The sequence below is a fragment of the Polypterus senegalus genome, chromosome 3, assembly GCF_016835505.1.
Source record: "Polypterus senegalus isolate Bchr_013 chromosome 3, ASM1683550v1, whole genome shotgun sequence".
Taxonomy (NCBI): domain Eukaryota; kingdom Metazoa; phylum Chordata; class Cladistia; order Polypteriformes; family Polypteridae; genus Polypterus; species Polypterus senegalus.
Window position 1 is genome coordinate 73,216,308 of NC_053156.1, and position 27,004 is coordinate 73,243,311.

The following is a 27,004-nucleotide window of genomic DNA, read 5'->3' on the forward strand; positions in this document are numbered from 1 at the left end:
TGACGCTGATCACAGCAATATTTTGTCATCATTTAACTCAGTTGGAATCCCAATTAATTTTACTGAATCAGCCCGCAATCTAGGAGTTATCTTTGACTCTAGCATGTCATTTAAAGCACATATTACAAAGTTGTCCAAAACATGTTTTTCCATCTTAAAAATGTTAGGAAATTAAGGCTTTCTAAATAAACAGGATTGTGAGAAATTAATTCATGCATTTATCTCTAGTAGGATTGACTACTGCAATGCGGTGTTCACTGGCTGTTCAAACTGTTCTCTATACAGCCTCCAGTTAATCCAAAATGCGCTGCAAGAATTATTACAAGAACAAGAAAATATGAACACATAACTCCAGTTCTTAAATCTTACACTGGCTCCCAGTTAAGTTTAGGGCAGATTTCAAAATCCTCCTTTTAACATATAAAGCATTAAATGGCCAAGGTCCGCTTACTTGTCTGAACTTATCATGACTTACAAACCTGAGCACATTAAGATCTCAAGATGCCGGTCTGCTTAGGATTCCAAGGATTAATAAAATAACAGTGGGAGGTCGAGCTTTTAGTTACAGGGCCCCTAAACTGTGGAATGGTCTTCCTGCTTCCATAAGAGATGCCCCTCAGTCTCAGCCTTTAAATCCCGGCTGAAGACTCACTACTTCAGTTTAGCATATCCTGACTAGAGCTGCTGATTAACTGTACATACTGCATCTCTGTTGTTAGTCATTAGCACTAAAACATAAGTAAGATGATAATTATATTTGAATACTAACCCTCACCTATTCTGTTTCTTTCTCGGTACCAAATGTGGCATTGGTGCCACGCCCACCTGCCAAGTTGTTTGCCTGCCTATGGTAAAGTCATCCCTGATGGAGGATCACAGGAATCATGGGAAAGAGGGTCCTTTCATCGGAGGCAAGCAACTTTCAGCCGTGGAATGGCCAAATGGGGAGGCAGCTAGATGGATGAGGTCTCCAGGACTCTAAAAATATCCAAACCTATTATGTCATATCATCTACTGTTAAACTGCGTACTTCTAAAATTTTTATTATTATGCTGTATTAAGGAATTGTTCTGTTCTGTGTATTGTATTGTATTGATCCCCTTCTCTTTGATACCCACTGCAGCCCAACCTACCTGGAAAGGGGTCTCTCTTTGAACTGCCTTTCCCAGGTTTCTTCCATTTTCCCTACAAGGTTTTTTGGGAGTTTTTCCTTGTCTTCTCAGAGAGTCAAGGCTGGGGGCTGTCAAAGGCAGGGCCTGTTAAAGCCCATTGCGCACTTCCTGTGTGATTTTGGGCTATACAAAAATAAACTGTATTGTATTGTATTGTATTGTATATAGTAACCTTGGTCAAGCAAAGGGTCTGACAGAGAAAGCACACATGATATGGTGATGCTTTATTGACTGTACTTACCATCCCACTTAGTCCCTCTACTGGTGTAAAGTATTAAATTCCAAATATACCTAGAGTATGCTTCGTACAGCATGCAAAAGCCTATTTGGATGCAATGTACAGGATCTTATTCACAATAGCCTTCCCTTGTATCCCACTTATATCATAATTGGAAACATACACTTTCTGCATATTTTTGATGATCACTTAATGTACATCCCACAGTTTGTACATTTTGATACTGGGTGATTGGCTTTATCACAGTCATTATTAAAATGTATGTATTTCAGAATTAATGAAAAATAACACTCATAACTTCAACAAAATGGATGTCTGCAACAACTGGTTTATGTACCAGTACCATCTGTGGACTGGTTTCCCCATTATGCCCTGCAGTATCAGGAGACTGAAAAGCACCCCCATGTCATCTGCAGTAACTTTTCCAATTTATTCCACCAGACTCTAATTGAAAATTGTAAATTGTCAAGATAATCATAATGTACATATTTTAGTAATAGTAATAAGCAAGTTTACAGAGGGATTTTATAGGCATGTGAGACTTCAACTACCTGATTATTATCTGGGATAATCTTGCAAACAGAGCACACTATTTTTTGAAGTAATCAATAACTGTTTTTAAAACAGTATGTTAAAGCACCAATGTGTGTGAAGTCTGTCTAGATTTAGTATTTTGTAATAATCAGGATAGAAATGAGGGTGTAGAGGTGCTTGAGCCAAAAGGATCAAGTGACCATAATATAATACAATTCTCATTATTTTGGAAGAGCGAGAATGCAAAGACTAAAACTGTTAAGACTAACTTTGGTAGGGAAAATTTAAGCAGACAAATTCTAGTGAGGATGGACTGGGATAAGCTTTTAAGTGGTGAAACAGTCAAGGAGCAGTGGAACAGGTTTAAAACATTTTACATATAAGGCAGGACAGATACATATCTAAATGTGTAATTAGTAGGCAATTTAAAATAACTATGCAGTTGTTTAATAGTGATTTGAAAAATAAGCTGCAAAGGAAAAACAGCTTTATAAGGCATACAATATTAATAAATCCAATGTGAATCACAGGACATATTAGAACATGAGGGAAACCATTGAGAAGGATATTAGGGAAGCTAAAAGTCATTTAGTGAGGAATAAGAAGATAAGATGAAAGAAACTAGAACTAAAAAGATTCTTTCAGTATTTTAGTAGTAAAAAAGAGTCAAGGAGGAGGTGAAGGGAATTGAAAATATAGACAGTGAAATAGCAGATGCTCTAAATAAGCATTTTCTGAGGTCTTCACATGTGAGGAAATAGATATATCATGTTTTACCAATATGCTATAATTCTATAAGGATACAAAAAGGATATGATCAAAGTGGAGCATTTGATATTTTATTTATTTTGACTTTCAGAAAGCATTTGATAAGGTGCCACATGAGAGGTTGGACATCAGATTAATAGAAGTGGGAGTTTGGGTTGTTATATGTAGATGGATGCAAAATTGGCTCAGACACAGGAAGCAGAGTGTTATGGTGTGAGGAACCCTATCAGAAAAATGTTCATAGGGCATTAAGAAAACTAACAGAATGTTACATTATATACCATGATGTGTAGAATACAAGTCCAAGGAGGTTATGCTGAATCTTTATAATGTACTGGTTAGACCTCACCAGTTGTAGTGCGCTTTTGGTAGGCATGCAACAAAAGGACATAGCAGCACTAGAAATGGTCCAGAGAAGAGTGACTAGACTTGTTCCAGGGCTATGGGGAATGAATTATGAAGAAAGATTAAAGAGCTGAGCCTGTTCAGTTTAAGCAAAAGGAGATTAAGAGGAGATATGACTCAAGTGCTTAAAACTATGAAGGGAATTAGTACAGTAGATTGAGACTGTTATTGTAACATGAGTTCATCAAGAACACAGGGACACAGTTGGAAACTTCTTAAGGGTATATTTCTCACAAACATTAGGAAGTTTTTCTTTACACAGAGAACCATAGACACTTGGAATAAGCTACCAAGTAGTGTGGTAGAAAATAAGACTTTAGGGGCTTTCAAAATTATACTTGATGTTTTTTAGAAGAATTAATTGGGTAGGACAGGTGAGCTTTGTTGGGCTGAATGGCCTGTTCTCATCTAGAGATTGTTCTAATGTTCTAATGCATGCATTAATGCAAAGATTATTATTATTTCACATTTCAGATGTAGTTTTATAACATTAATGAAATGATGGGAAAGGAAATCAAACATATTACATGCAATAAATGCCTGATAATTCAAAAGACTATTTGTATATTAATGCCTTCATGGTAATTAGTGCATCACACTTTTGTATACTGAGAAAGGAGGTCCTACTCCTTCATTTGTTCTCACTGACTTTTATGATTTCTCAGTTTAGCCCTTCATTTCTAGGTGCATAACAACTTTATTTTTGGAACCTGCTCAGCTTAACATTGTAAAACGCAAAGATCATAAGTGTACACAGATCATTAATGGTACCAAGTAGCCATCTGTTCAGGAGATCTATAACACATTCTGTCTCATAAAGGTAAACTGCATTTTTAACACTAGAATTCCTGAAGCCAACGAAAAAATCGTAATCCGCCCACCTTAAATCCCTTCGCACCACTACCATCAGTGTGTTTTGTTTTGTCAATCGTCCAATCGGCACAAGCAGCAAGCAGCCTGCTGTCCCATCCCCTGCCTTGATGGAGCTCAGCTCACAGGCAAAAGGTCTCCCAGCTCAAGCCAAGACTCCTTATCTGAGTGTGGGGTGCCTGGAATTGTATAGAGTAAATAATACAGTATATCGTAATTTGGAATACATGCATTTCATGTGTGTTCTGTGTGTACAAAGACCTTGAATGGTGCAGCAGTAAGAACTGGTGCTTTATAACCTGAAGGTCCTGGGTTCAAGACCTGGTATTATTATTATCATTTCTACAGTATAACAGAAACACATTTGATTTGAGTCTGTAACCCCAGTGTAAATTTTGCTACTTGTAAAAGTTAGCGCTTGTTTTTATTATTACATTTTTTCTCTCATCAGTGGCGTTCATGTGGCACAAAAACATTTATCTCCATTTTTTCACAAGAGCAGTGCTGGGGCTAATGCCTGCAGAACTGTTTTTGTAGCTACAATCAAAGATACAATGTCCGTGACTACTATCAGACTGGAAAAAGGCAGGGCCGTAGCAAAAGACAGCTTCTTCACAGCGGTTTCACCAGCTGATAAACTGCACTGTACCACAACTCAGTTCTGCTTGGCACTATAAGTAAAATGGCACTTTGCCTGCAGCTACAGTCACTTCAGTAGTTGAGCAATTTGCCGTGCTAGTGTTTAGATCTGACAGCGCCGCGCTGTCAGTTCTAAGCAAGCATCAGCCACAGTGCTACTCTTGTGAAACGAATGGAGATAAATGCCATCAATTTAGAGAGGGAGAGGCAAGTTTGTTGTGTCCATGCAATGCCAGGGGAATGTAATTCACTGCTAATTAGCTTTTAAGATCCCCTGTTCCAAGCCAAGCTGTGTGCCAGCTACCAAGCCCAGTTTGAGAAGACTGAAAAGCAGCATTACTTCAAGAAGGGAACTTCAGTGTCTATAGTAACAGAAAGAGTAACATTTGAAGTTTCTGGGGCAAAGTGCCTAACAGCAAGCTGAGGAAGGAGACATCACACCACACTACAGACAATGGACTATCTAGCCAAAAACAAGAGTGAACTCCATTGCAAGCAGAGACCTCCAATTCAACCTGGAGCAACGGCACACCATTTCATACCTCAGATATCATCCACAAAGATTTAGTATTACAATACTTTTATCTGTGCCAAGATTAGAACACTAAACAGCCAATTAACAAACAGCTAAAAACTTTACATCTCATGTTTGATTGTTTATGTGTAACAGGCTCATGATTATTTGAGAAAGGATTATAAAGAGTTGACTTAGGGATGAGACAACCATAGGGAGGAGAAATGTGGTTTTATATTCAGGCAGACGAACAACTGATGCAGTCTTTGCACGAGACAGTGTATAGAGAAGCATCGAGTTGCATATGGTGTAAATTTTAGAGAAAGCTTATGACAGAGTACAACATCAAGAGGTCCATAGGTGAATGAGGGAGAAAGGAGTACCAAAGAAGTATGGGAAGATTGTACAGGATATGTATGAGGGAGTTAAAACTTGGGTTTAAAGAAATGTTGTGGTAACAGACAAGATCCTAATTAAAATAGATCTGCATCAAGGATCTTCTTTAAGATCTTCTTTGATGTGCTAAGACCAATGCCCCTGGTAAAAGCTTTTTGCTCATGGCGTTGTGTTGTGGAGCATCAGAAAGAGGTGGACAGGAACTTGGAAGAAAACTGAAGGGCTTTGGACGAAGATAAATAGGAAGAAGTCTAAATATTTGAGGTTTCATGACGATCAGAATTTAGAAGTTAGCCTGCAGAGATAGCTATCAAAAGAGTGGATACATTTAAATATTTAGAATCAGTGAGTGCTCAAGACGGAAAACTAGATGCTGATATAACCCATAGACTGCAGTATGGATGGAACAATTGGAAGGAGGTATCAAGTTAATTTTAATACCCTCATTATATCCATTTTGCCAATCACTAAAATTTCTGGTTTCTCCTTAATTAGTTTGAGAAAATTACTACTCATCCATTCAGAAACACAAGTAAGACATTGCGTTAGTGAATCAAGAGAGTTGGGGTCATCAGGCTATTGATAACTACAGTTGTGTGTCATCAGCTGTGGTAGCTCAAGTAATGCCCTGAGATAATCTGGCCTAATAGAAGCATGTATATTGAAAAAGCAGCGGACCAAGGATACAGCCTTGTGGAACATAATAAAAATATTATGTCTTTGAAGTATAATTACCACAACTAACAAATAATTTTATATCTGGCAGGTAGGAATCAAACCAATTTAAGACACAGCCAGAGAGGCCCACCCATTGACTAAGGCGATTTCTAAGAAAATTGTGATAAATGGTATCAAGTGTAGCACTAAGATCTAAGAGGATGAGAACAGATAAACAGCCTCTGTCTGCATTTACCTGCAGTCATTGACAACTTTAACAAGTGCAGTTTCCGTACTGTGATTAGTTCTGAAACTTATCAAGAATAGCATGTTTATTAAGGTGGTCATTTAGCTGCATAATGACTGCCTTCTCTAGGATTTTACTTAAGAAAGGCAGGTTAGAAATAGGTCTAAAATTTTTAAAAGTAGAGGAGTTGAGATTATTTTTCTTGAGCAGGGGTTTAACTACAGCAGTCTTAAGACAGTCTGAGAAGACCCCCATATCTAATGATGAATTTATTATGTCAAGAATACTATCAATTAGCAGGCCAGCTACTTCTTTGAAAAAGTATTGGGTTAAGGACATGAGTGGATGCTTTCAGTTGAGAAATTATTTTATATAAATCAGGAAAGTCTATCCCGGTGAAAGAATTTAATTTGTTTAAAGTCGAGTTTAAGAGGATTTAAAGGGGTTTAGGAGGATTCATATTGGGGAGATTTACTATATTATTTCTAATATCATTCATGTTGTGATTACCAAATACAGCAAAAGCCTCACAAGTTTCACTGGAAGTTTTTGGAGGCATTTCATCGAGTGACCTGGGTTTAGTAGATGATCAATTGTACAGTATAAGCATTGTTATTTAAAATTCTTGAGAAATAACACCACCTCTCAGGACTATGTTGTTGTATTCTGTTATTTTAGCCTTCAATATCTCATAGTGGATAATCAGTTTAGTTTTCTCCATTTTCGCTCAGCTCTCTGGCATGTTCTCTTTAGATCAGACACTCTCTGAGTCTTCCATGGTATAATAGCTAAAAGATATACACGATATACAGTAGCATTTCATACATACAACCCCATAAATTCAATACAGAAAGTAACTTTTAATGAGCGCCAACATAAAAAGCAGTGGATTAAAAAGAAACAATAGCTGAAAACTTTTTATTTTTTAAATATCAGACTGCTCCTGATCCAGTGAACACAAATATGAACTTCCAAACTGTTAGAACTACTTGGAACATCTAAAAGCAACAGATAAGAATGCAGTTTGAACAATTTGATAGCCTTAATCTTATAATACTTTCAATAGAACAAAAAATAAATATCTACTTTAAGTAAATTAAGCGTGTAGATTGTAAAAGTAGCAGAACTCCAAGATACTCAACCACTACTTCTTGACTCAAATGAACTAATTAGAATTCAAACAGGAAATGTGAGAAATTCCAGAATGGGAAACGTATAATTTCAGTAGCAAGTTTCTTCAAAGTCAAATTTGCATAATTTTACAATAACTATTATCAGAACTAGTCTTATAATTTTTAAATCAGACAGTGATAATATTAATTGCACTTTCTAAATCTGAAGTTTAAACATAATCATTAAAAATGTTAACTTTGGCATTAGAAAATGACATCAATAGAACAAAGATAAAAATGTAATATTATATATCACAAGTAAAGATAAATTATATTGTTATACACCATTTAAATTATTTTTTATTGAATCATTCATAGTTATACCTTAATTAAATGTTTAAATATCCAGAGTCATGCAAATAAAAAACTGCAAAAGCACAACTGTGAAAAAAGTCCAATAGTGTCAGTAGATGGCAGTATTAAAAGAAATGCAAAAGATAGTACTATCAATGAGGGAAAATCATACCGATAGTATGTCTTTATTTAACAACTATGAATTCTGGGATAAATCCACTTATTTATGATTTTTCCTCTACATTTGGTTCCATGTGTTTTTAAATTATTGAAAATATTCCAGTCTGCCTTCTCCATCTATAACTTTGACAAAAATATGGTCCAAAACACTTTCAGAAACAGTTCTCTATAGAATGAGCTTCTAACATGCACAACGGGTACCAAATACTTTCCTATGTTTGCATTTTGAATTGCCTTCTCTAAGGCTACATTGTTGATACTGTGATAAGTATTTGTGTTTGACTCATATTTTAAGGGTTATATTTAGATAATCACTTACACACTTCTGCATTTAATTGCCATTTTGCAGTACTTCTTAGCTTGTTGTTTTTTCCATTCTTTATTTGTTTCTTCAATGATAGGCTGCACTCTATAGGAACCATTAAGAGGGTTGGCCAAGGATGACTCCCTCATACCCTTCAGAATCTGGTTTAGAAAGAAAAAATCATATTCCCTTGGTGATTGCTAGCGTAGTTTCAGTAAGATAACAATCTTTATTTCATCTAAACCTTTATAAGTTTATTTGCAATGAAACCAGATATATCAAGCACCAGAAGTTAAAAAGATGAAATCATACAACTTGAATAGCTGAATAAATGTCTCATAAAACGCTTTGTATGAGCAAGGTAGCCTTGAAAAGTCACAGGGTCAGGAGTTTTCCAGAGAGTGTTGCAGGTGGCAGAAGAAGAGCAAATAAGTTAGTGCAGATGGCAGGTTTAAACCAAGAAGAACCAGGACAATCTGAAAAGCTCTAAAACTCTCTCTTTTATACAGTACCTTAATGGCCAACCATTTATGACTTACAGAAACAATGCAACGGTTGCATCATGCTACAACTGAACTACTAATAATTTGTCAAAGGTCATGTTATTTGCCTGATCTATTTAGCTGTCATACTATAAAAGTAGTAACTTCAGGATATTTTCATATATTCCAATATCCTATCAGCCTATCTCCAAATAATTCTTCAGCCATCATGATATTCTTTAATGTAAAATATGTATGTTTACTAAACAATCTACAGTACAGAAAAACATGCCTTTTAAGTATCTACTTAAATAAGCTTAAAAACTCTACCTATCCATCTATTCATCTTCTAAACCCACTTGTCCAGAGCACAATCGTGGGGAAGCTGAAGCCTAGCCCATCAAGTACGTGCAAGGCAGGAACAATCCCTAAACAGGATGCCAGTCTATTACAGGGTGTTTACACACACAGTCACACAGGCAAATTTAGCTTCGCAAATCCACCTAATCTGCATGTTTTTCAGTTTCTTCATACAGTCCCATACATCTGTCTAAATAATCCTTTTCGATTATTCACGCGTAACACAAATGTAATATTATGTGTCCTTTTTCCATACAATGTAACATTATTTTAAACCTCTGTAAATACACCTTTGTTTTTTCACCTTTGGAATTATTTTTTCCCATTTTAACATATTGTAATGGCACTGATTAGTTGCATCAGCCTGTGCATGGCATCATAAAAACGCAACAATAGTATGAGCTGGCAGTCCATCATGCAAATGAGAAGCTTCAGATCCAGCTGCAGGTGAACCTAAAAAACAGAAAGCCTGCCGCAGTTGCTACTGCTCTTCTGGCTAGAATGTGACTTGAAAGTGTGATGTATAGAGAAAGACTCCATTGACACTCCACATTGGTGGGCACTTCAGTGGGCTGCTACAATATTTACATGTGTTTTTTGCAGTATTTATTATTTTTAGTTTTCTGATGCCAATGTCAGTGCAGTCCCGTTTATTCACCACTGTTTTGTGTGTTTGTATTGTGGTTGCAGTCATGTTATTTTATTGATTTTATTGCAATCATTCCATACAAATAGATCAATTTTTATAAAAATAGGATTGAAAACAAATCAACCTCCACCCCTGAAAGAGAGAGCAAAACTTAAAGCTAGTAAAAATAAATAAATTGATGAGTTTAATAAGTGAATAAAGATATATGAAGAAGAAAAAGAAATGGGAAAAGAATCTGCTTCCTCAATGCTTTAAGAGCTGAATATAAAATGTTATTGATTAGATCCTGCCAGGTTTAGAAAAAGTTCTGCACAGATCCTCTAAGTGAGAATTTGATTTTTTTCCAATATCAAATAGTATAAAACATCAGTTACCCACTGACTTAAAAGAGGGGAGTTAGGATTCTTCCAGTTGAGCAAGATAAGTCTACATGCCAATAGTGTACTAAAGGCAATTACAGTTTGTTTCTCCTTCTCCACTTTAAGCCCATCTGGAAGTACACAATATGTTTTAATGTTTTAAATTCCAAATAAATGAGGTTATGGTTGAATGTAATTGCTTAAACATGATTCATTGATGTTTATTAGAATGTTTTGAAATAAAAAGAGAAACGTAGGAAGCATATTCATCTAACAATGTTAATTCCTCCAGCTAAACTGAGATGAAGGGTTGACCATCTATGCAATTCTTGCTTAAATTTTTCCATACAGGCGGCAAAATTTTGGTGATAAAGAGCTTTACGTTTACTTGTGATGTTTACCCCTAGGTATTTAAACTGATCTGCAATGATAAAAGGAAAGGTGTCCAATCTAATATTGTATGCTTAAGAATTCTGAGACCTGAAATCTTTGAACATTCTGTAAGTGCTGTTCAGACTGCAGGCACAGTATTTTGTGGGTCTGATATATACAGTACCATATCATCTGCATATAGAGACATTTTCTGATTTTCTGTTCAAGTCCTTCTCTGATAATCCCCTTTCTCTGATAAGCATTTCAACAGTGAACTGCTTGTGGCTCAATGGCAATTGCAAAAAGTAGTGGTGACAAGGGGCATCCTTGTCTGGTACCACATTCTAGTTTAAAGTAGACTGAATTAATGTTGTTAATACAAACTGAAGCTTCTGAATTGGTATACAGCAGTTTGATCCTTGCACAAATGTTTGTAGTGATAAGGTAGTTCCATTCAGTTATAGCAAATGCTTTTTCTGCATCCAATGATAATAAAATCTCTGGGGTATTTGACTTTGCGGGTGAATATATTACATTAAACAGGCACCAAAGATTGGAAGCTAAGTTTTGGCCTTTAATAAATCTAGTTTGATCTTGTGATATTACCGAAGGAAGCACTTTCTCCATCCTTCTAGCTAGGACTTTGGAGAGTATGTTAACATCATTATTCAGAAGTGAAATTGGTCTGTATGATGCATATTGTAATAATTCCTTATTTTGTTTAGGAAAGACCGTGATTAATCCTTGGTGAAAAATTTGAGATAGAATTTGATTGTCTCTAGCTTCTGTGAATGTTGCAAATAAAAGGGGAGCTAGCTGAGTGGAGAATTTCTTATACAATTTAACAGGGCAGCCATCAGGGCCTGCTGCTTTCCCACTCTTAAGTGGCTTTATAGCATCTAGTAATTCTGATAGTGCCAAAGTTTTATCCAATTCCTCTGCACTAAGAGTATCTATTTGTGGTATCTGTAATGCATCCAGAAATACATTAGATAGTTTGTTGTCTTCTTTAAACTCAGTAGAATATACAGATTTATAATGGTCTCTAAATGTGTGCTTTATATTTTTATGGTCAATGATTTTGTCTCTGTTTGTATTGGTGTTTGCTGGGATTGCACTGCAAACTTCTTACTTGTGGATTTGTTAAGCTAAGAGCTTATTAGCTTTCTCTCCATGTTCATAGTAATGATGTCTTGATTTAAAAATTAGTCATTCAGTTTCTTTAGTTGTTAAGAGGTTGAGCTCTGAATGCAGAGCCTGCCTTTTCCTATGAAGAGCCTCACTTGGACACCTGGCATGTTCTTGATCTATTCTAGAAATTTCGCTGGTTAGCTCTGATGCCTTCTTGGTTTCTAATTTATTTATGTGGGAAAGATATGAGATAATCTGTCCTCTTAAGAAGGTCTTCAGTGTTTCCCAGAGTATTCCTGCAGTGAACTCTGAGGATGTATTTGTCTCTAGAAAAAAAATTATTTGTTTTGATATAAATTCTGTACAGTTCTCGTCTGCTAATAAATGTGGGTTAAGACACAATCTGTGAGATTAGTATGTGGGGCACAATGATTTTAGCTCCATGATCAAATGGGCATGGTCGGAAATAACAATAGCGTCGTACTTGCAAGATTTAATCGTAGGCAAGAAATTGTTATCTACAAAGAAATAATCAATTCTTGAGTAGCAGTTATGCACGGGTGAGTAGAAGGAACACGTTCTTGAGTCTGGGTTTATAAATCGTAGATAAGTTGTAGTCAGTTATAAACTGTGTAATTGTCTTTGCAGTGTTAGATGTCATCACCCCTGTGACAGGAGACCTATCTAAGAGTGGATTTAAAACACAGTTAAAGTCCCCAACCATTATAATTTTATGATTGTTCACATTGGGAATGGATTTAAATAAATTTTGCACGAGTTCCCTTTCATCCACATTTGGTGCATAAACATTTATCAAAATCACTTTACAGTTAAATAAATTGCCCATGACTACCACATACAGTAGCTCCCTTCAGGATCAGATACTACATCTGATACCACAAATGAGACTGTTCTATGCATAAAAATTCCCACACCTCTAGTTTTCTTTGTAATGCTGGAATGAAACATTTGGCCAGTCCAGTCTTTTTGCAGCCAGAAATGATTCTTGCTTAATAAGTGGGTCTCCTGTAAAAATACAATTTTAGCATATAGACCTGTTAGGTGAGAGAATACTTTCTTTCTCTTTAATTTGTGATTCAGGCCTTTAACACTAGAATTACCAGAGCCTACGAAAAACTCGTAATTCCCTCCCACCTTAAACTGCTTCTTAAATCCCTTCACACCTCTCCGCCAGCTGTTTTCACTAAAGACGCAGCTATAGCTCTGCAGTGTACCACGATGCATACTAACGCTACCCATGGTTCTGACACACAAACGCTGGCGAAGCTGCCTTCTTCGTGTTTTACCGTCACTTGCTTTTCTTTTTATTCAGTTTTATTGAGTGTTCCTGCCAGTCCCGCATGTTGCTGTATGCTTTTTCTTTTGTACTCCAGGACAGGCAGAGGAAAGAATGGTAAAGACCAGTAACTTCGCGCTATATGCAATCATCAGACACTCCCCATCTGCCCGTGTCACTCAAACACAGTGACATATGTTGGTGTTAAAGTATAACAAAAGTGCACTTTTATTCAAGTGCACTTTTTCCATCGCTTTTCCTGTAAGAAGCAGTGTACACATTTCTCTCTATGCTGTGGTTTCTATTACACACCTGAAAGAAAGAGACAATACATGTGAAAATATAATCGCACTAATGCAATATTATTTGAAAGCGAACAGCGTCAGATCGGGTGTGAATTTATGCAGGAAGAAGGCAGCTTCGCCAGCGTTTGTGTGTCAGAACCGGGGTGTGGGGGCGTTAGTATGCATTGTGGTACACTGCAGAGCTATAAGCGTCTTTAGTGAAAACAGCCGTGTCAGATGGGGTTGTATGGATTGATTCTGAACGCGACTGAGAGAGTGAAAAGTGAATTAAAAATAAAAAAAAAAGCTAACCTTTACAAAGATCATAAATTGCACCGGCTGTTACAGACTGAAATCAAATGTATGCTTTTATTCTAAAACAGTAAGACTAAGAGCAGTTTACTTCTCAAAACGGAGGGAGCAGGATCGAACCCGTCACCCCTTGATTCGTAGCGGGGGCTGAATCTATTGAACCACGGAGTCAGTTACAGTAATCTGGTGTCAATGTCGCATGTTAAGGCGGCTTTTTGTTTCTGCAGTTATATGTTTGAATAAAAGTGCAATTGTGCTATTCTTGTGAAAATGTTTCTTTGCTATTTGGACTTCAGGCTTCATACATTATATAGTTTATGCCTACATTTTGTCATCTACTACTAGAATATAAAAAAGTTTCTGTTTTAACAATGTGTTGACACAGATTACTGTAGAAACGGAACAGACATGAAATGCGTGTGTTCCAAACAACGATCTATTATTTCACTCTAAAACTCCACTTCACTCCCAGATACTCAATCAAGGCATGAGCTGAGAGAAGTTCATGCACGTTCTAAATTGGTGGGGATGGAATAGCCGGCTGCTCTTTATCAGTACATTTAGAAGACAAAGGGCTGGCGGAGAGGTGTGAAGGGATTTAAGAAGCAGTTTAAGGTGGGACGGAATTCGAGTTTTTCAGTAGGCTCTGGTAATTCTAGTGTTAACATTCCTGCTTACAAAGTTAACTGTCCTATCATGGAGACATTGATTCTGAATTTTTTATGTCATTTTGTAGTCTTAACTGGAAGTGAGACAGCTTTAGCCTTAATTTCCAATTTTCCCAGGAGTTATTGCCATGCAGCTTATTGTTACATTGTTAATTATAATTATAAGTATTAAAAGGATAGATTAGATATAGCTTGCTCTCTTTCTCCACCCCCATGTCCCCCACCCCCCATTTTGCCTCCCCACATGAGGTTGGACCCCACTTCACAAAGTCCAAGTCCTCTGACATACCCAGAGACAGAGCACGTCCAAAACAAAACAAGCCCCGCAGCAGCGGCATTTGAGGATTAAAAATTGAGATATCTATTTCCAATAAAATCTAAATACTATAAGCATAAAATGCAATCTTCAATAGTGTTGAAATATTAAGATAGTAAACCCAGGGAATTGTGTTAAAAAGTGGCCCTGGATAAGCACAGTAAACCATAATGCAATAATAACAATAAACCAAGGGTATGATGTTAAACAGTCTCCTTTAGAAAAATAATTTACTAATTTAATTTCTTCCACACATACACATATACGTGTTTAATTGTAATTAAAACGTAAACAGAAAGTGGCTGAGAAAAGGATGTATAATTATGGTACCAGTATCATTGCAAACAGATCAGACAGCAGGTAATATCTTCTTGCCATGCCATGACAGTCATGTTATTTCTAAACAATGTCAGTTGCTGGGCACTTACGTGTCATTTTTGAGCGTGACATCTTGTTTCAAAATGCTGTGCATATTTTCCAAACATTGGGGTGGGGGCGGGGTTTGGGCGGTGGGAAACAAATTCCATGAAGCTAGGCCTAGAGTTACCTGGAAGAAGTAAAACTAAGTTAAAGGACCAATCTCTACATCTAGTTCAGGTTTAACTTTGCTTTGTGTATTTGTCTTAGACAACTGGTTTTGATATTTCCAACCCCTTTCTGTTTCAAGATTGCTCTTAAATATGCAATCTTAATCTGTAGATACTTTTGCAAATACCATTGAGTGATTCGCTGTCTGTTATTTTTTTAAACTCTTGAGCTTAATACCATCTGTGAGTTCTTAGCAATTACATACAAGTGCTAAATCAATTCATGCCAGAACACTTAATAATGTAAAACTTTACTAGATCGCCAGTAAAATAAGTGTTTTTATTATAGATTATACATAGAGCTTGTCTAAGTTTTTTTTACCATACGATTTTTGCTTATTACATTCCCAAAATTCCCATTGTTACATTCCCATAAAGTAGGCAGAGGCTTCAATTGTATATTAAGGTTAATGGATACAGTTTCAAGAGGCTAGAATGAATTTACTAGAAACTCTGAAAGAATTGATCATTTTAATTGTCTGATGAATGTTTTTTTCTTCCTGACAAAAACACTACCTGGTGTCGCCAGTGCAAGGTGGTAGTTGTGACATAATGGTTTAAGGTATATGCTTTTAAATTACCCATTTGTGCGTTGTTACAAGTAAAACATTTCAGTGTTATCATATATTTTAAAGCTTTTTTGCAGATTAGGTATTTACTGTAATGGTGGACGAGCATCCATCTAATGATTGACATTTTCAGAAAGATAATGCCCCACATCAGAAAATATTGGTGCTGCACAGCTCAGGGACCTCCATATATTTTAACTCTGAAAATGTTTAATGTGTTCTAAAGGAAGTTGTTTTTGATTTTACTTTGTTTTCGGGAGGTAGATTCTGCTTGTCCCCTCAATGACACTCACTTTTTCATGGAAAAAGCTGTGCCAAACTGCAACTTAGTACTGTCCTCCCACTAGTTACCATATAATCAATATCTCACTGATTGATGAAAATGAAAACATGGTTAGTTTACACATCTTTATAATAAAAAAATCTCAATGTTTTCTTGTTTTGTGAGTCAAAGATAAGAAATTGCAATTTCATATTCCAAACCCACTCATTCACGGTTCAAGGTGCAGTAGGCGGCAGGATCCTATCGCAGCAGTTATCAGGGGCAAGGTAGGACAAGATACCAGTCCATTGAAGGGTGAACATACACCAGGGCTAATTAAGAAACACCATTTTACCTAAATTGCATGACTTCAGACTGTGGGATGAAACCAGAGAACTCAGTGAAAACCCATATGGACACACAAACTCCATACAGAGATCACACCCAGCATAGAAATTCTGGTCTTCTTACTGCAAGTCATTACTACTGCACTGCCATGCTAACCTGCAATTTTGCATAGTTTGGCATTACCTCTAAAATAATGTATACATCTTTTAAAATTAATTATAGAGGCTTTATTGATTATTTGTAATTAATTTATAATGTTTAATTAGATAAAAAACACAAGATATGGAACAAGACTGCTGTGGTAAGCCCTAATGGTAGCAGCCGAAAGAAGAAGAAGAAGGTTCAATTAGATAGTAAGAACACTTTATAAACCTGTTGAGACAGGTGGCTGTAAATTATTTATGAAACAACATGTCAAAACACTTAAGGTACATAAGGAAAAGAAAGTAAATATCATCCAATAAAAATATTTTTCCTAGTTTTTAAATTTAGAGATATGGTCTACATGAAAACACTTAAAATATAATTCAACACATTTAAAAAATAGCAGGTTGAATGGAAATAAAATAAAGTTAATACAAAACACAGTACATCTGAAGAGAGACAAATTTTGTTAATTAATTGTGCACAAAAATTAGATATTACTGAAGTAGGAATTTCAGCATTGGAATGCTTTTGCAATTGTAGTAATTTTTCTATATGAAAATAATTTGAACAAAATCATTACTATTTTTTAACGTAATACATTTAATTACTCAAACAACAAAGATATACAAGACTAGAATGTAACAGTGGTAATCAATAATATAAATAGATATGAAAAAGAATGCAACATTATTTAAAAATGACTGTTATATGAATGATACCATAATGCTTGAAGTTTTGGTGGAATATCACATAAATTATTGTCAAATTAAATATATGTTAAATAATATGAAAACACTAATGTATATTTCAGATTATTTTAAACAATAAAACAATCCAATAATAATATGATGATAATTAGATACTAATTTGTCAATAATTGTTTTTTGGTACAGAAACAAACCTTTTTCTATGAAATTAAAAGAAAAATCAAACGAGGTGTTCCTCTTCTAGGCGCTGCTGTTATTTGGATGCTTACTATTGCTTTAAAAGAATGTACAAAAGTGTTACTATTTTCTCTAATTCACATAAACAGCATTATTGGTGTAATCATTTAATCACTTATAAGTTTTGTTCTAGAAGAATTGTTTTGGAAGATCTTGCCAGTTGCAATTAATTTAAGGGCTTTTCTGAACCAACTGTAAAAGAAACCATACACAAGAGGGTTAAATGTTGAGTTCATGTAACCAAACCATAATAAGATCTCAGTAAATAATTCAGACATAACGTGATTCAAAAGGGGATCAATGATGTTGCACAAGAAATATGGGACCCAGCAGACAATAAAAACTCCCATCACAATTGCCAGTGTTTTTGCAGCTTTGGTTTCTCTTCTATTTGAAGCAGCCCTCTGTTTTTGTTCCTCCTGACATTGATGTCCTGCATCTCTTATTGCTCTGGCCTGCCTACTAGCAACTGAAAAAATTTTTATATAAATGCATATCATAACAATCCCTGGGATATAAAAAGAGAATAATGATGATGAAAGACCTGATACTTCATTTTGCATTAGATAACAGCTCCCTACACATTTTGTATTAATATATTGGTCTTCTATTCCTTTTATGTTTAACTCAAGAAACATAATTACAAAACCAAGCACAGCTGACAGAACCCAGGTGAAAACAATAAAGATGAATGTTATTAGGTCCGTAACAATATTTTTGTACCTTAAAGGATGGCACACAGCAAAATAACGATCAACGGATATTAGACACAGATGAATGATTGATGCAGTACAAATCATTATAGCTGAGCTGAGATGAAACTTGCAGAAAAAATCACCAAAATACCAACAGCTTTCAGCAATTCGAGCCATGAGAGGTGGCATTACAAAGCCCCCTAGAAGTAAATCAGCCAGTGCCAAAGAAAGGATGAGATAATTTGTTGGAGTATGAAGCTGTTTGAAGTGTGATATGGTAATAACAACCAAGAGGTTTCCACATACAGTCACAAAGATGATTATGCACATTGTTATATATGTTATTAATGAATAGTCAACTGAATAGAGTTGTTTTGGGCAAGAATTATTAAGTGAATCATAACAAACTAGTGTATACTTTGGAATCCTGTTTTCATTCAAATTCATAATTTGTAGCCTGGAGTTCGAAATGTCCTATCCTAAAGAAAAAAATATAAATTATATTATATGCATATTAGATCAGCCAATGTAAGTTAATAATATTTAACTTAGCACACAATTGTAAGAGTTCAAAACTTTAGGAAATTAATTCTATTAAGTTGTAGGCTAAAGCAACATGTTGTTGAAGATAATGACTGTTAGTTAATAATATAAATGATAAGTATGATAGTCAGCACAAAAAAATCAGTCAATCTGAGACCTCCTTAACCTTTAACTTTTGATCTTTTGACATTTTAAAAGCTAAATTACTGCTACACTGCAAAATTTAATTATGTTATGCTATATATATTTTAAGGAATTCTATCCCTATTATAAATGTAAATATTGTAGCTCAGGGCCAGGAGCAGGCTAATTAGAATTTTTTGTTTTAAAGTACCATTTACAAAACTGGTTATTTGACTACCAAATCAAAAGGTATGTTTCAAATACAGTATATTATCAAAACCAGTTCACTTTCACAAAGAAAGACTTAATCATATTTGTTATTTGATACCAGTTTCAGATTTAGTCAGATATATTCATTTCACTTGCAGAAACTAACAATGAATGGTGGTGATCTTTCCACTTAGAAAATATCTAATATCTAAAACTACCAAAAATTATTTTTAACCTCAATTTTTATTTGATTATTGTCTGTTTTCCAATTTGGACTGCCCTAAATCATACAAGTTGATTACAAGGTAGAAGCAAGAATGATCAGAGATTTGTTTGTGGCTTTTAGAATTTTTTAGAATATTTTTGAAAAAAGTAATAACAGACTGTTGATCAAATAATGATGTAGTTATGATAATTGGAACATTTGATTCTTTTAAAAAAATAAATCACTAATGAAACTAAAACACTTCAAAAAACAAAATCTTTTACTATCCATTCTCTGTAAAATATGAATGAGCATGGTACCTTTTCTCACAACATCAAGCACAAGGCAGCATCCAAACCCTAGATAGGTTTTGTACTGCAGGACAAATTTCTGGGCTTTTTTCCCTTAAAATAAACTTATTGTTACTACATATTATATCTAATGGTTTGAGTTTATAGTCTTTATATATAATTATATAATACGCTACTGTGGCTGTTCGTTTGTCTGTCCAGGATTTTAAATCACCTGTAGCTCACAAACCGTTTGACCTATTGACCTGAAATTTGGTACACATATACTACATGATGCCTACTATTTGCATTCGGGGTGATGATTGACCTCAAAGGTTATTCCTCTTTTTATTTTTATTTTATTTCATTGTAGAATAAACTCTCAGCAGGACGGCCGTGTGGTACATACATATGGCCGCCATTCTCATCACTACCACCTTCACCGTCACTTCCCCTACCTCTTCATATCTTAAATCATTCTTGAAGCAGATTGAAGACTTAAGTGCCAGCTTAAGTGAAAAATTAAAGAAACTGTACTAAGTAATTGCAACACAAACACTGACTTAATCAGTTTTAATGCGAGAAGATGCCGACGAGAAGAAGCGGGCTGCTAGAGTGGAGAAAAGAAGGAAGCAGCAAGTGCATCAACCTCTGGGTAAACGAATCCTAAATTTACAGAGAAAGAGGATGAAAACTATGAATGCTCAAGTCAAGTGTATTCACCGCACATTATCATGCAGTGCACCATTACTGGTATTTAATAATTTACTGGTATTTAATAATTAAATAATGCTTCGGCCAAAGTGTAATTAATGAATATATAAAAAGAATTAACATCACTTTGTTTTGAAATTTATATTCATGGAATGCTTCACTAAATACTAATGATTCCTGTAAATAATGTAAAGTTTACCATATTAATTTAAACATCATATCTATTTTTATTCACATATTTTCCACATTTTTTATCAATATAGATCAATTTACTGCCACCATCCATCTGTTGCCATTATGTTTTTGGCAATTTACTCTTCTGCAGGGAAATGATATGTTTATGATTTTACTTAGTAAATGGCTAACAACTGAACACCGTTATGTGCTTACTTAGTATCTTCTGTTACCAGTGTAAATGTAGGTAATGTAAATCTAATGTTATTTGTTGCTAAGCTTTTGGAATGATCTCCTTTATTGATGTATTTTATAAATGAAATGTATTGATACTATGATAATGTGCTAAGCAGGATAATAATAATAATTTTTTTAAAGAAATACAGTATATATTAAATTAATATTGATTTTTCTGATGATGGTTATCATTATCATTTATATTAATCATCATAGAATAACATTTTCAGGACTTAAAATTGTGCATATAACATTTTGCAATTATTACCTAGTTAAATCTTACATTCAGCAATAATTAAGTTGTGCAGAGGTATTATCTAAATTGAGGTTTACCTTGTTGCTGTATAATATGGATCATACTTTTATTTTTGTTTTTATAAAGAAGATGTATTAATAGCTAAATATCTATTGAGATGTATTGAGAATAAAATGTACATCATCATTTTAATTATTATGCTGTACCCTTGCAATTGTATTTGGCTAAAACCTTGGCAATGCATGTAAAATATATAAGTATATTTATATATGTGGTTTACTTTTAATTTAAAATTAAAGTATAGGGAAACCAGCACACAAAACAAAGAAGTTAAGTCACATACCTTTGTTCAAACCCTTCTCCTGATGCTGCATTGCTTTTCTTCATGAACACTTTTATAAGCCTGACTTCAGCCTAACAAACATGAAAAATTGGCTCACTAGCATTACCTTCCAGATTTATGGCAGATTTGCAGTCAGTTAAACAAACATGTTACCTTTATTACTCCAAGGATTGCTTCTTCTCCCATTGGCATTTAAAGCTTTTTCTTGATGATTAGACAAAATACAACAGAATAAACATTCCTAAAAAGCAGTATTAATACTTAAATTGGAAAAGCCAACACTGTTAAAACTGTCATCCTTTAATAACACAAATAAATATGAATGTGAAATAAAAGCAGAAGAGAAACCCCAGCAAATAACATGCACTGTAAAAAATGAATCCTCCTCTGAATAAAAATTTCTTAAGTAACTAATTAAAGTTACACTTCTGAGTTTGCTCCACATCTCATTGACAGTTCACAGGATAAAAGATTCAATGTTACCGATTTAAAAACTTAAATGGACCCAATTTAAAATAACAAACTGAACATCAGTGAGCATATTCTCATCTGGATCTAATTATTCCAGTGGCTTCTAAAGACAATATGGCCATATGAACCAACAGTGATGAATCTTGGAGATTAACAAGCAACTTTCTGATGCATATATGTAACATACAGGCTACTTTTTGCATGTTTACCAAAAATTCTATTAAGCAGCCACTTCATGGGTGACCATACAGTATGACTTTGTTATTGTGATTTTTACTGTTCCCAATGGATTTCCTGGATTTTTGACCCCTGCTGTTATTCTACTGTAAATATTTCTATAGGATTTGTGTTCTTGATTTCATTTGCCTTTAGGTTTTCCCCTAAAGGTCAAACATATTTTGCTCTTTATTCCTACTTATCTTTAATTATTATTTAAAATAAATTATTTTATTATAAAAGACCATTCTTTTGACAGTGTTCCTCCTGTCTATTTTAATATTTTTTGAGCATTGAATCATAAAAGCTTGTTCTCCATTTTGAGCATGTGAAGGCTGAATGCCACCTCTTGAGTTTGGAGTTAGGTTACTTGGGGTAAAGACTGTCCTGGGGTCAGACAAGAATTGGCATTAGTGTGTCCTTTTTTGTGTGTGTCTTATGACACTACATTCATTTTGTGCTTTTCTGTGGTGAATATCATAAGTATGAATCTTCAATATTCACAAACACCTTTCTAACACTTCAGACAAAACGTGCCTGTTGCTTTTTGAGACCTCATGGTATCAGCTAAAATCTCTGCAAGTCTCACCGATATTGGAACCTGGAAGAAAGAACACCATTTTGTTTTTCCAGCTTGTCCTTCTATTTAGCACATACGCCTCTGTACTGCTTGGTTCATTATCTCTAAGACCTGTCAAGTTGTTATGTAACCTAGTGGAGGTGGTTGATGACCAGTTTTAATTCAAAGATCATGTTGCTATGGCCTCTTGATCTTGCAGAATCACTCTGTATAATATCCACTAGATCAGACCTTATCTGACACAGTATGTAGCCTAACTCCTGGTCCAGGCTCTTGTCTTGTCATATGTGGACTAATGCAACTCTCTGCTGGCAGGATTGTCAGCATGTGTCACCAAGCCACTGCAGATGGTTCAAAATGCAGCAGCATTGGTGTTCAACCAGCCAAGGCAGACACAAGTCATTCCTTTCTTCAGATCACTAAACTGGCTCATATTAAGTTGAGATTCTTGATGCCTGCGTACAGAAAAATCAATGGGACTGCACCTATAACTTTAGAAACACTTGTGAGGTCCTATGCTCCTTCTTGACCACTCAGGTCTGCTGTGCTTCATAGTATTAAGTCTCAGTCCAGAGTATTTTCATGTGTAGCTCCAGGCTTGTGGAATGAGCTCTCCACCTCCATTGGAAACTCTGAGATCCTCAATTTGTTAAATCAGCATTTGAAGACCCTCTTGTTTGGTAAGTTTCTATCAAAGTTGTATTAGTTGTTAAGTTTTGTAAATCTGGGAATTGTAACTAGCTTATATTTAGTTTTCTAGTTTTGTCCTGTAACAGTTGTTCTCAAACATTTTCCAAACTGATGCTACTCAAGTATGTTGACCCCTTTTGTAAGTCACTTTGGGTAAAAGTGTCTGACAAACAATAAACTTACCTGTAATGTATAGTAAATGATCACATTACTGTGCAACCACCCTTAATGTCTGAATGAAAGTGGACATCCTAACCTTCCAAGAAACATACTGTATCGGATTCTCTAAGGATGAAGTCTAAAAAACAATAAGGAACCACTTAAGAATATTTATGTTTGGTAGAATGCCCAGTGGAGGCTCGGTGGGCTTATAGGCTTAAAATCCCTGTGGATCTTGTTTTTCTCTCCAGTTTATCTTGATTTTTTTTCTCTCTTCCCTGGTCATTTGATCTTATCATTTGACTTATCTTTAGAGACTTAAAATCAGTTCCAATTAAAGACTTTTCTTTTAATTATATAACTATTTTATATAAGTGTGTATTGATTTCTTCTTTATCTTTTAATTCAATATTATTTTTAGTAATTTTAAGTAGCTTTTTCTTGGAACTATTTCTTTGACATCTTGTAAAACACTTTGATCCAAATCATGTTTATGAAAATGTGCTATAAAAATAAATCTTGGTGCTGTTGTTATTGCAAAAGATTCAAATAGGGACAGTGCATGCACTCAGACCTGAGAGAAGCTACCAGGTCAGTGGTGGAGATCTGCAAGTAAAACAAAGACTGCCAGTCCAGTAGCAGCATGAGAATTAGTTTGTAACATAGAGATGGAGGAGAAATGCAAGCCTGACTGAGTTCTGTTTGTGCTGATTCTTTTTGGTATCTGTCTTAGGGCTCCTTCCTAGGGCATAACAGCCCTAAACAGCCTTGTCCTGGCCTACTGACTCACTGAGTATCTTTACTCATACTCTGTATTCTTTGTATCACAAGTTTTTACAGTATTTTTCACATGAGTACTCTGTGGCCACATTTTTGACGTTGGGTGAAAGTTGGCCACAATTATATAGCTGTTTAAGAATCTGTTGTACCTTCTTCTTCTCCCTTCAGCTGCTTCCGTTAGAGGTTGCTACGGCAGATCATCTTTTTCCATATCTTCCTGTCCTCAGCATCTTGCTCTGTAACACCCATTACCTGTATCTCCTCTCTCACCATACCCATAAACCTGTTTTTGGTCAATGCCACCTTCTCCTACCCATATGACATAGCTGGTCTCACTATCGTCCTGTAGATCTGTCCCTTTCATTCTTGCTCATCTGTCACAAATTACAGGTACTCCTGACACTCTTCTCCACCCATTCCACCTTGCCTGCACTTTCTTCTTCACCTCTCTTCCACAATTCCCGCTGCTCTGTACTGTTGATCCCAAATATTTAAACTCATCCACCTTTGCCAACTCTACTCCCTGCATCCTCACCATTCCACTGACCTCCCTCTCATTTAAACACATGTATTCTGTCTTGTTCCTAGTGACCTTCATTCCTGTCCTCTCTAGAGCATATCTACACCCCTCTAGGGTCTCCTCAGCCTGCTCACTACTGTTGATACAGATCACACTGTCATCAGCAAACATCATAGTCCAGAGGGACTCATCTAATCTCGCCTGTCAACCTGTCAGTCACCATTGCAAATAAGAAAGGGCTCAGAGCCGATCTCTGATGTAATCCCACCACCATGTTGAATGCATCTGTCACTCCTACCGCAGACCTTACCACTGTCACTCTTCCATTGTACATATCCTGTGCAACTCTTATATACTTCTCTGCCACTCCCGAGTTCCTTATACAATACCACATGTCATATGGTTTCTCCAGGTCCACAAAGACACAATTCAGCTCCTTCTGGCCTTCTCTGCACTTCTCCATCAACACCCTCAGAGCAAATACTGCATCTGTGGTGCTCTTTCTTGGCATGAAACCATACTACTGCTCACTAATCATCACCTCCCTTCTTACCCTAGCTTCCACTACTCTTTCCCATAACTTAATGCCCACTGTAATTACTACAGCTCTACAAATCTCCCCAGTACACCTCTTCTCCACTCCTGAGGCATCCTCTCACTTTCCAAAATTCCATTAAAAAATCTGTTTACAATCTCCACCACCATCTCTCCAAAACACCTCCGTGCTTCCACAGATATGTCATCTGGATCAACGGCTTTTCCATCCTTCATCCTCTTCATAGCTGTCCTTACTTCCTCATTGTTAATTTGTTGCACTTCCTTATACACTTTTGCCACATCATCCAACCTTCTGTCTCTCTCATTCTCTTCATTCATCAGCCTTTCAAAGTACTACTCTTTCCATCTGCTCAACACACCCTCCTTGCTTATGAGTATGTTTCCATCTTTATCCTTTATCACCCTAACCTGCTGCACATCTTTCCCAGGTTAGTCCTTCTTTCTTGCCAATTGGTACAGGTCCTTTTCTCTCTCCGTAGTGTCCAACCTCTCATACAACTCATCATATGCTTTTTCTTTAGCCTTCACCACCTTTACTCTTCAACTTACACCATATCTCCTTGTACTCTTTTCTACTTTCTGCATCTCTCTGACTATTCCAATTCTTTTTCGCCAACCTCTTCCTCTGTATACTTCCCTGTACTTCCCAAATCCATCGCCAGATTTCCTTTTCCTCCTTCCTCTGTCCAGGTCTCATGCCAAGAAGCCTTGTTGCTGTCACCCTTACTAATTCTGCTGTAGTTGCCGAGCTCTTTGGTAACTCTTCATTGCCACCCAGTGCCTGTCTTACCTCCTTTCTGAACTCAACCTTGCAGTCTTTCTTTTTCAACTTCCACCATTTGATCCTTAGCTCTGCCCTCACTCTCCTCCTCTTCTTGATCTCCAATGTCATCCTACAGACCACCATCCTATGCTGCCTAACTACCCTTTCCGCTGCCACCACTTCAGTCTCCTTCAGATTAACCATCTGCATAGGGTATAATCTACCTGTGTGTATCTTCCTCCATTCTTGTGCATCACCCTATGTTCCTCCCTCTTCATAAATACATATTCACCACAGCTATGTCCATCCTTTTTGCAAAATCCACTATCATCTGACCTTCTTCATTCCTCTCCTTGACACCATCCCCACCCATCACCTCTTTTATTCCCTTCACTAACATGTCCATTGAAATCTGCTCCAATCACGACTTTCTGTCCCTTGGGTACACTGTCCATCACTTCATTCAGCTCAATCCAGAAATCTTGTTTCTCATCCATTGCACACCCAACTTGTGTGACATGTGCACTAACAACATTCATCATCATACCATCACTCTGTCTGACACTCCTTTTACCTCCAAATCACTCTTGACATACTGTTCATTCAGAATAACACCTACCCCGTTTATCATCCAATCCGCACCATGATAGAACAATTTGAATCCACCTCCAATCCACCTGGACTTACTCTGATCCATTTAATCTCTTGCACGAACAATATAATAACCTTTCTTCTCTCCATCACATCAGCTAATTCTCTCCCCTTACCAGTCATACTGCCAACATTCAAAGTTCCTATCCTCAGTTCCACTCTCTTCACCTTCCTCCTCTCATCCTGCCTCCAGACATCTCTTCCCCTCTTCTTCTCCTCTTCGGCCAACAGTAGCCCAATTACTGCCAGCACCCTGGTGGCGACCATTGTTAACCCGGGCCTTGACCGATCTGGTATGGAAATCTGTATTGTTGTCCACATGTTGATCTGGCAAAATTTTACACCAGAT

General features: G+C 36.0%; 1 protein-coding gene across 1 annotated transcript; it reads right to left on the reverse strand.

Moving 5' to 3' along the window:
• Positions 1–17,584: 17,584 nt before the first annotated feature.
• Positions 17,585–18,619, reverse strand: LOC120526497 (trace amine-associated receptor 1-like). Its single transcript, XM_039749662.1, has one exon. The coding sequence runs from the start codon at positions 18,617–18,619 to the stop codon at positions 17,585–17,587; it is 1,035 nt and encodes a 344-aa protein (XP_039605596.1).
• Positions 18,620–27,004: the final 8,385 nt, after the last annotated feature.

Bases quoted from the DNA above. Each gene is read 5' to 3' on its own strand.
- LOC120526497 (XM_039749662.1), bottom strand. From the start codon at position 18,619: ATGAATTTGAATGAAAACAGGATTCCAAAGTATACACTAGTTTGTTAT.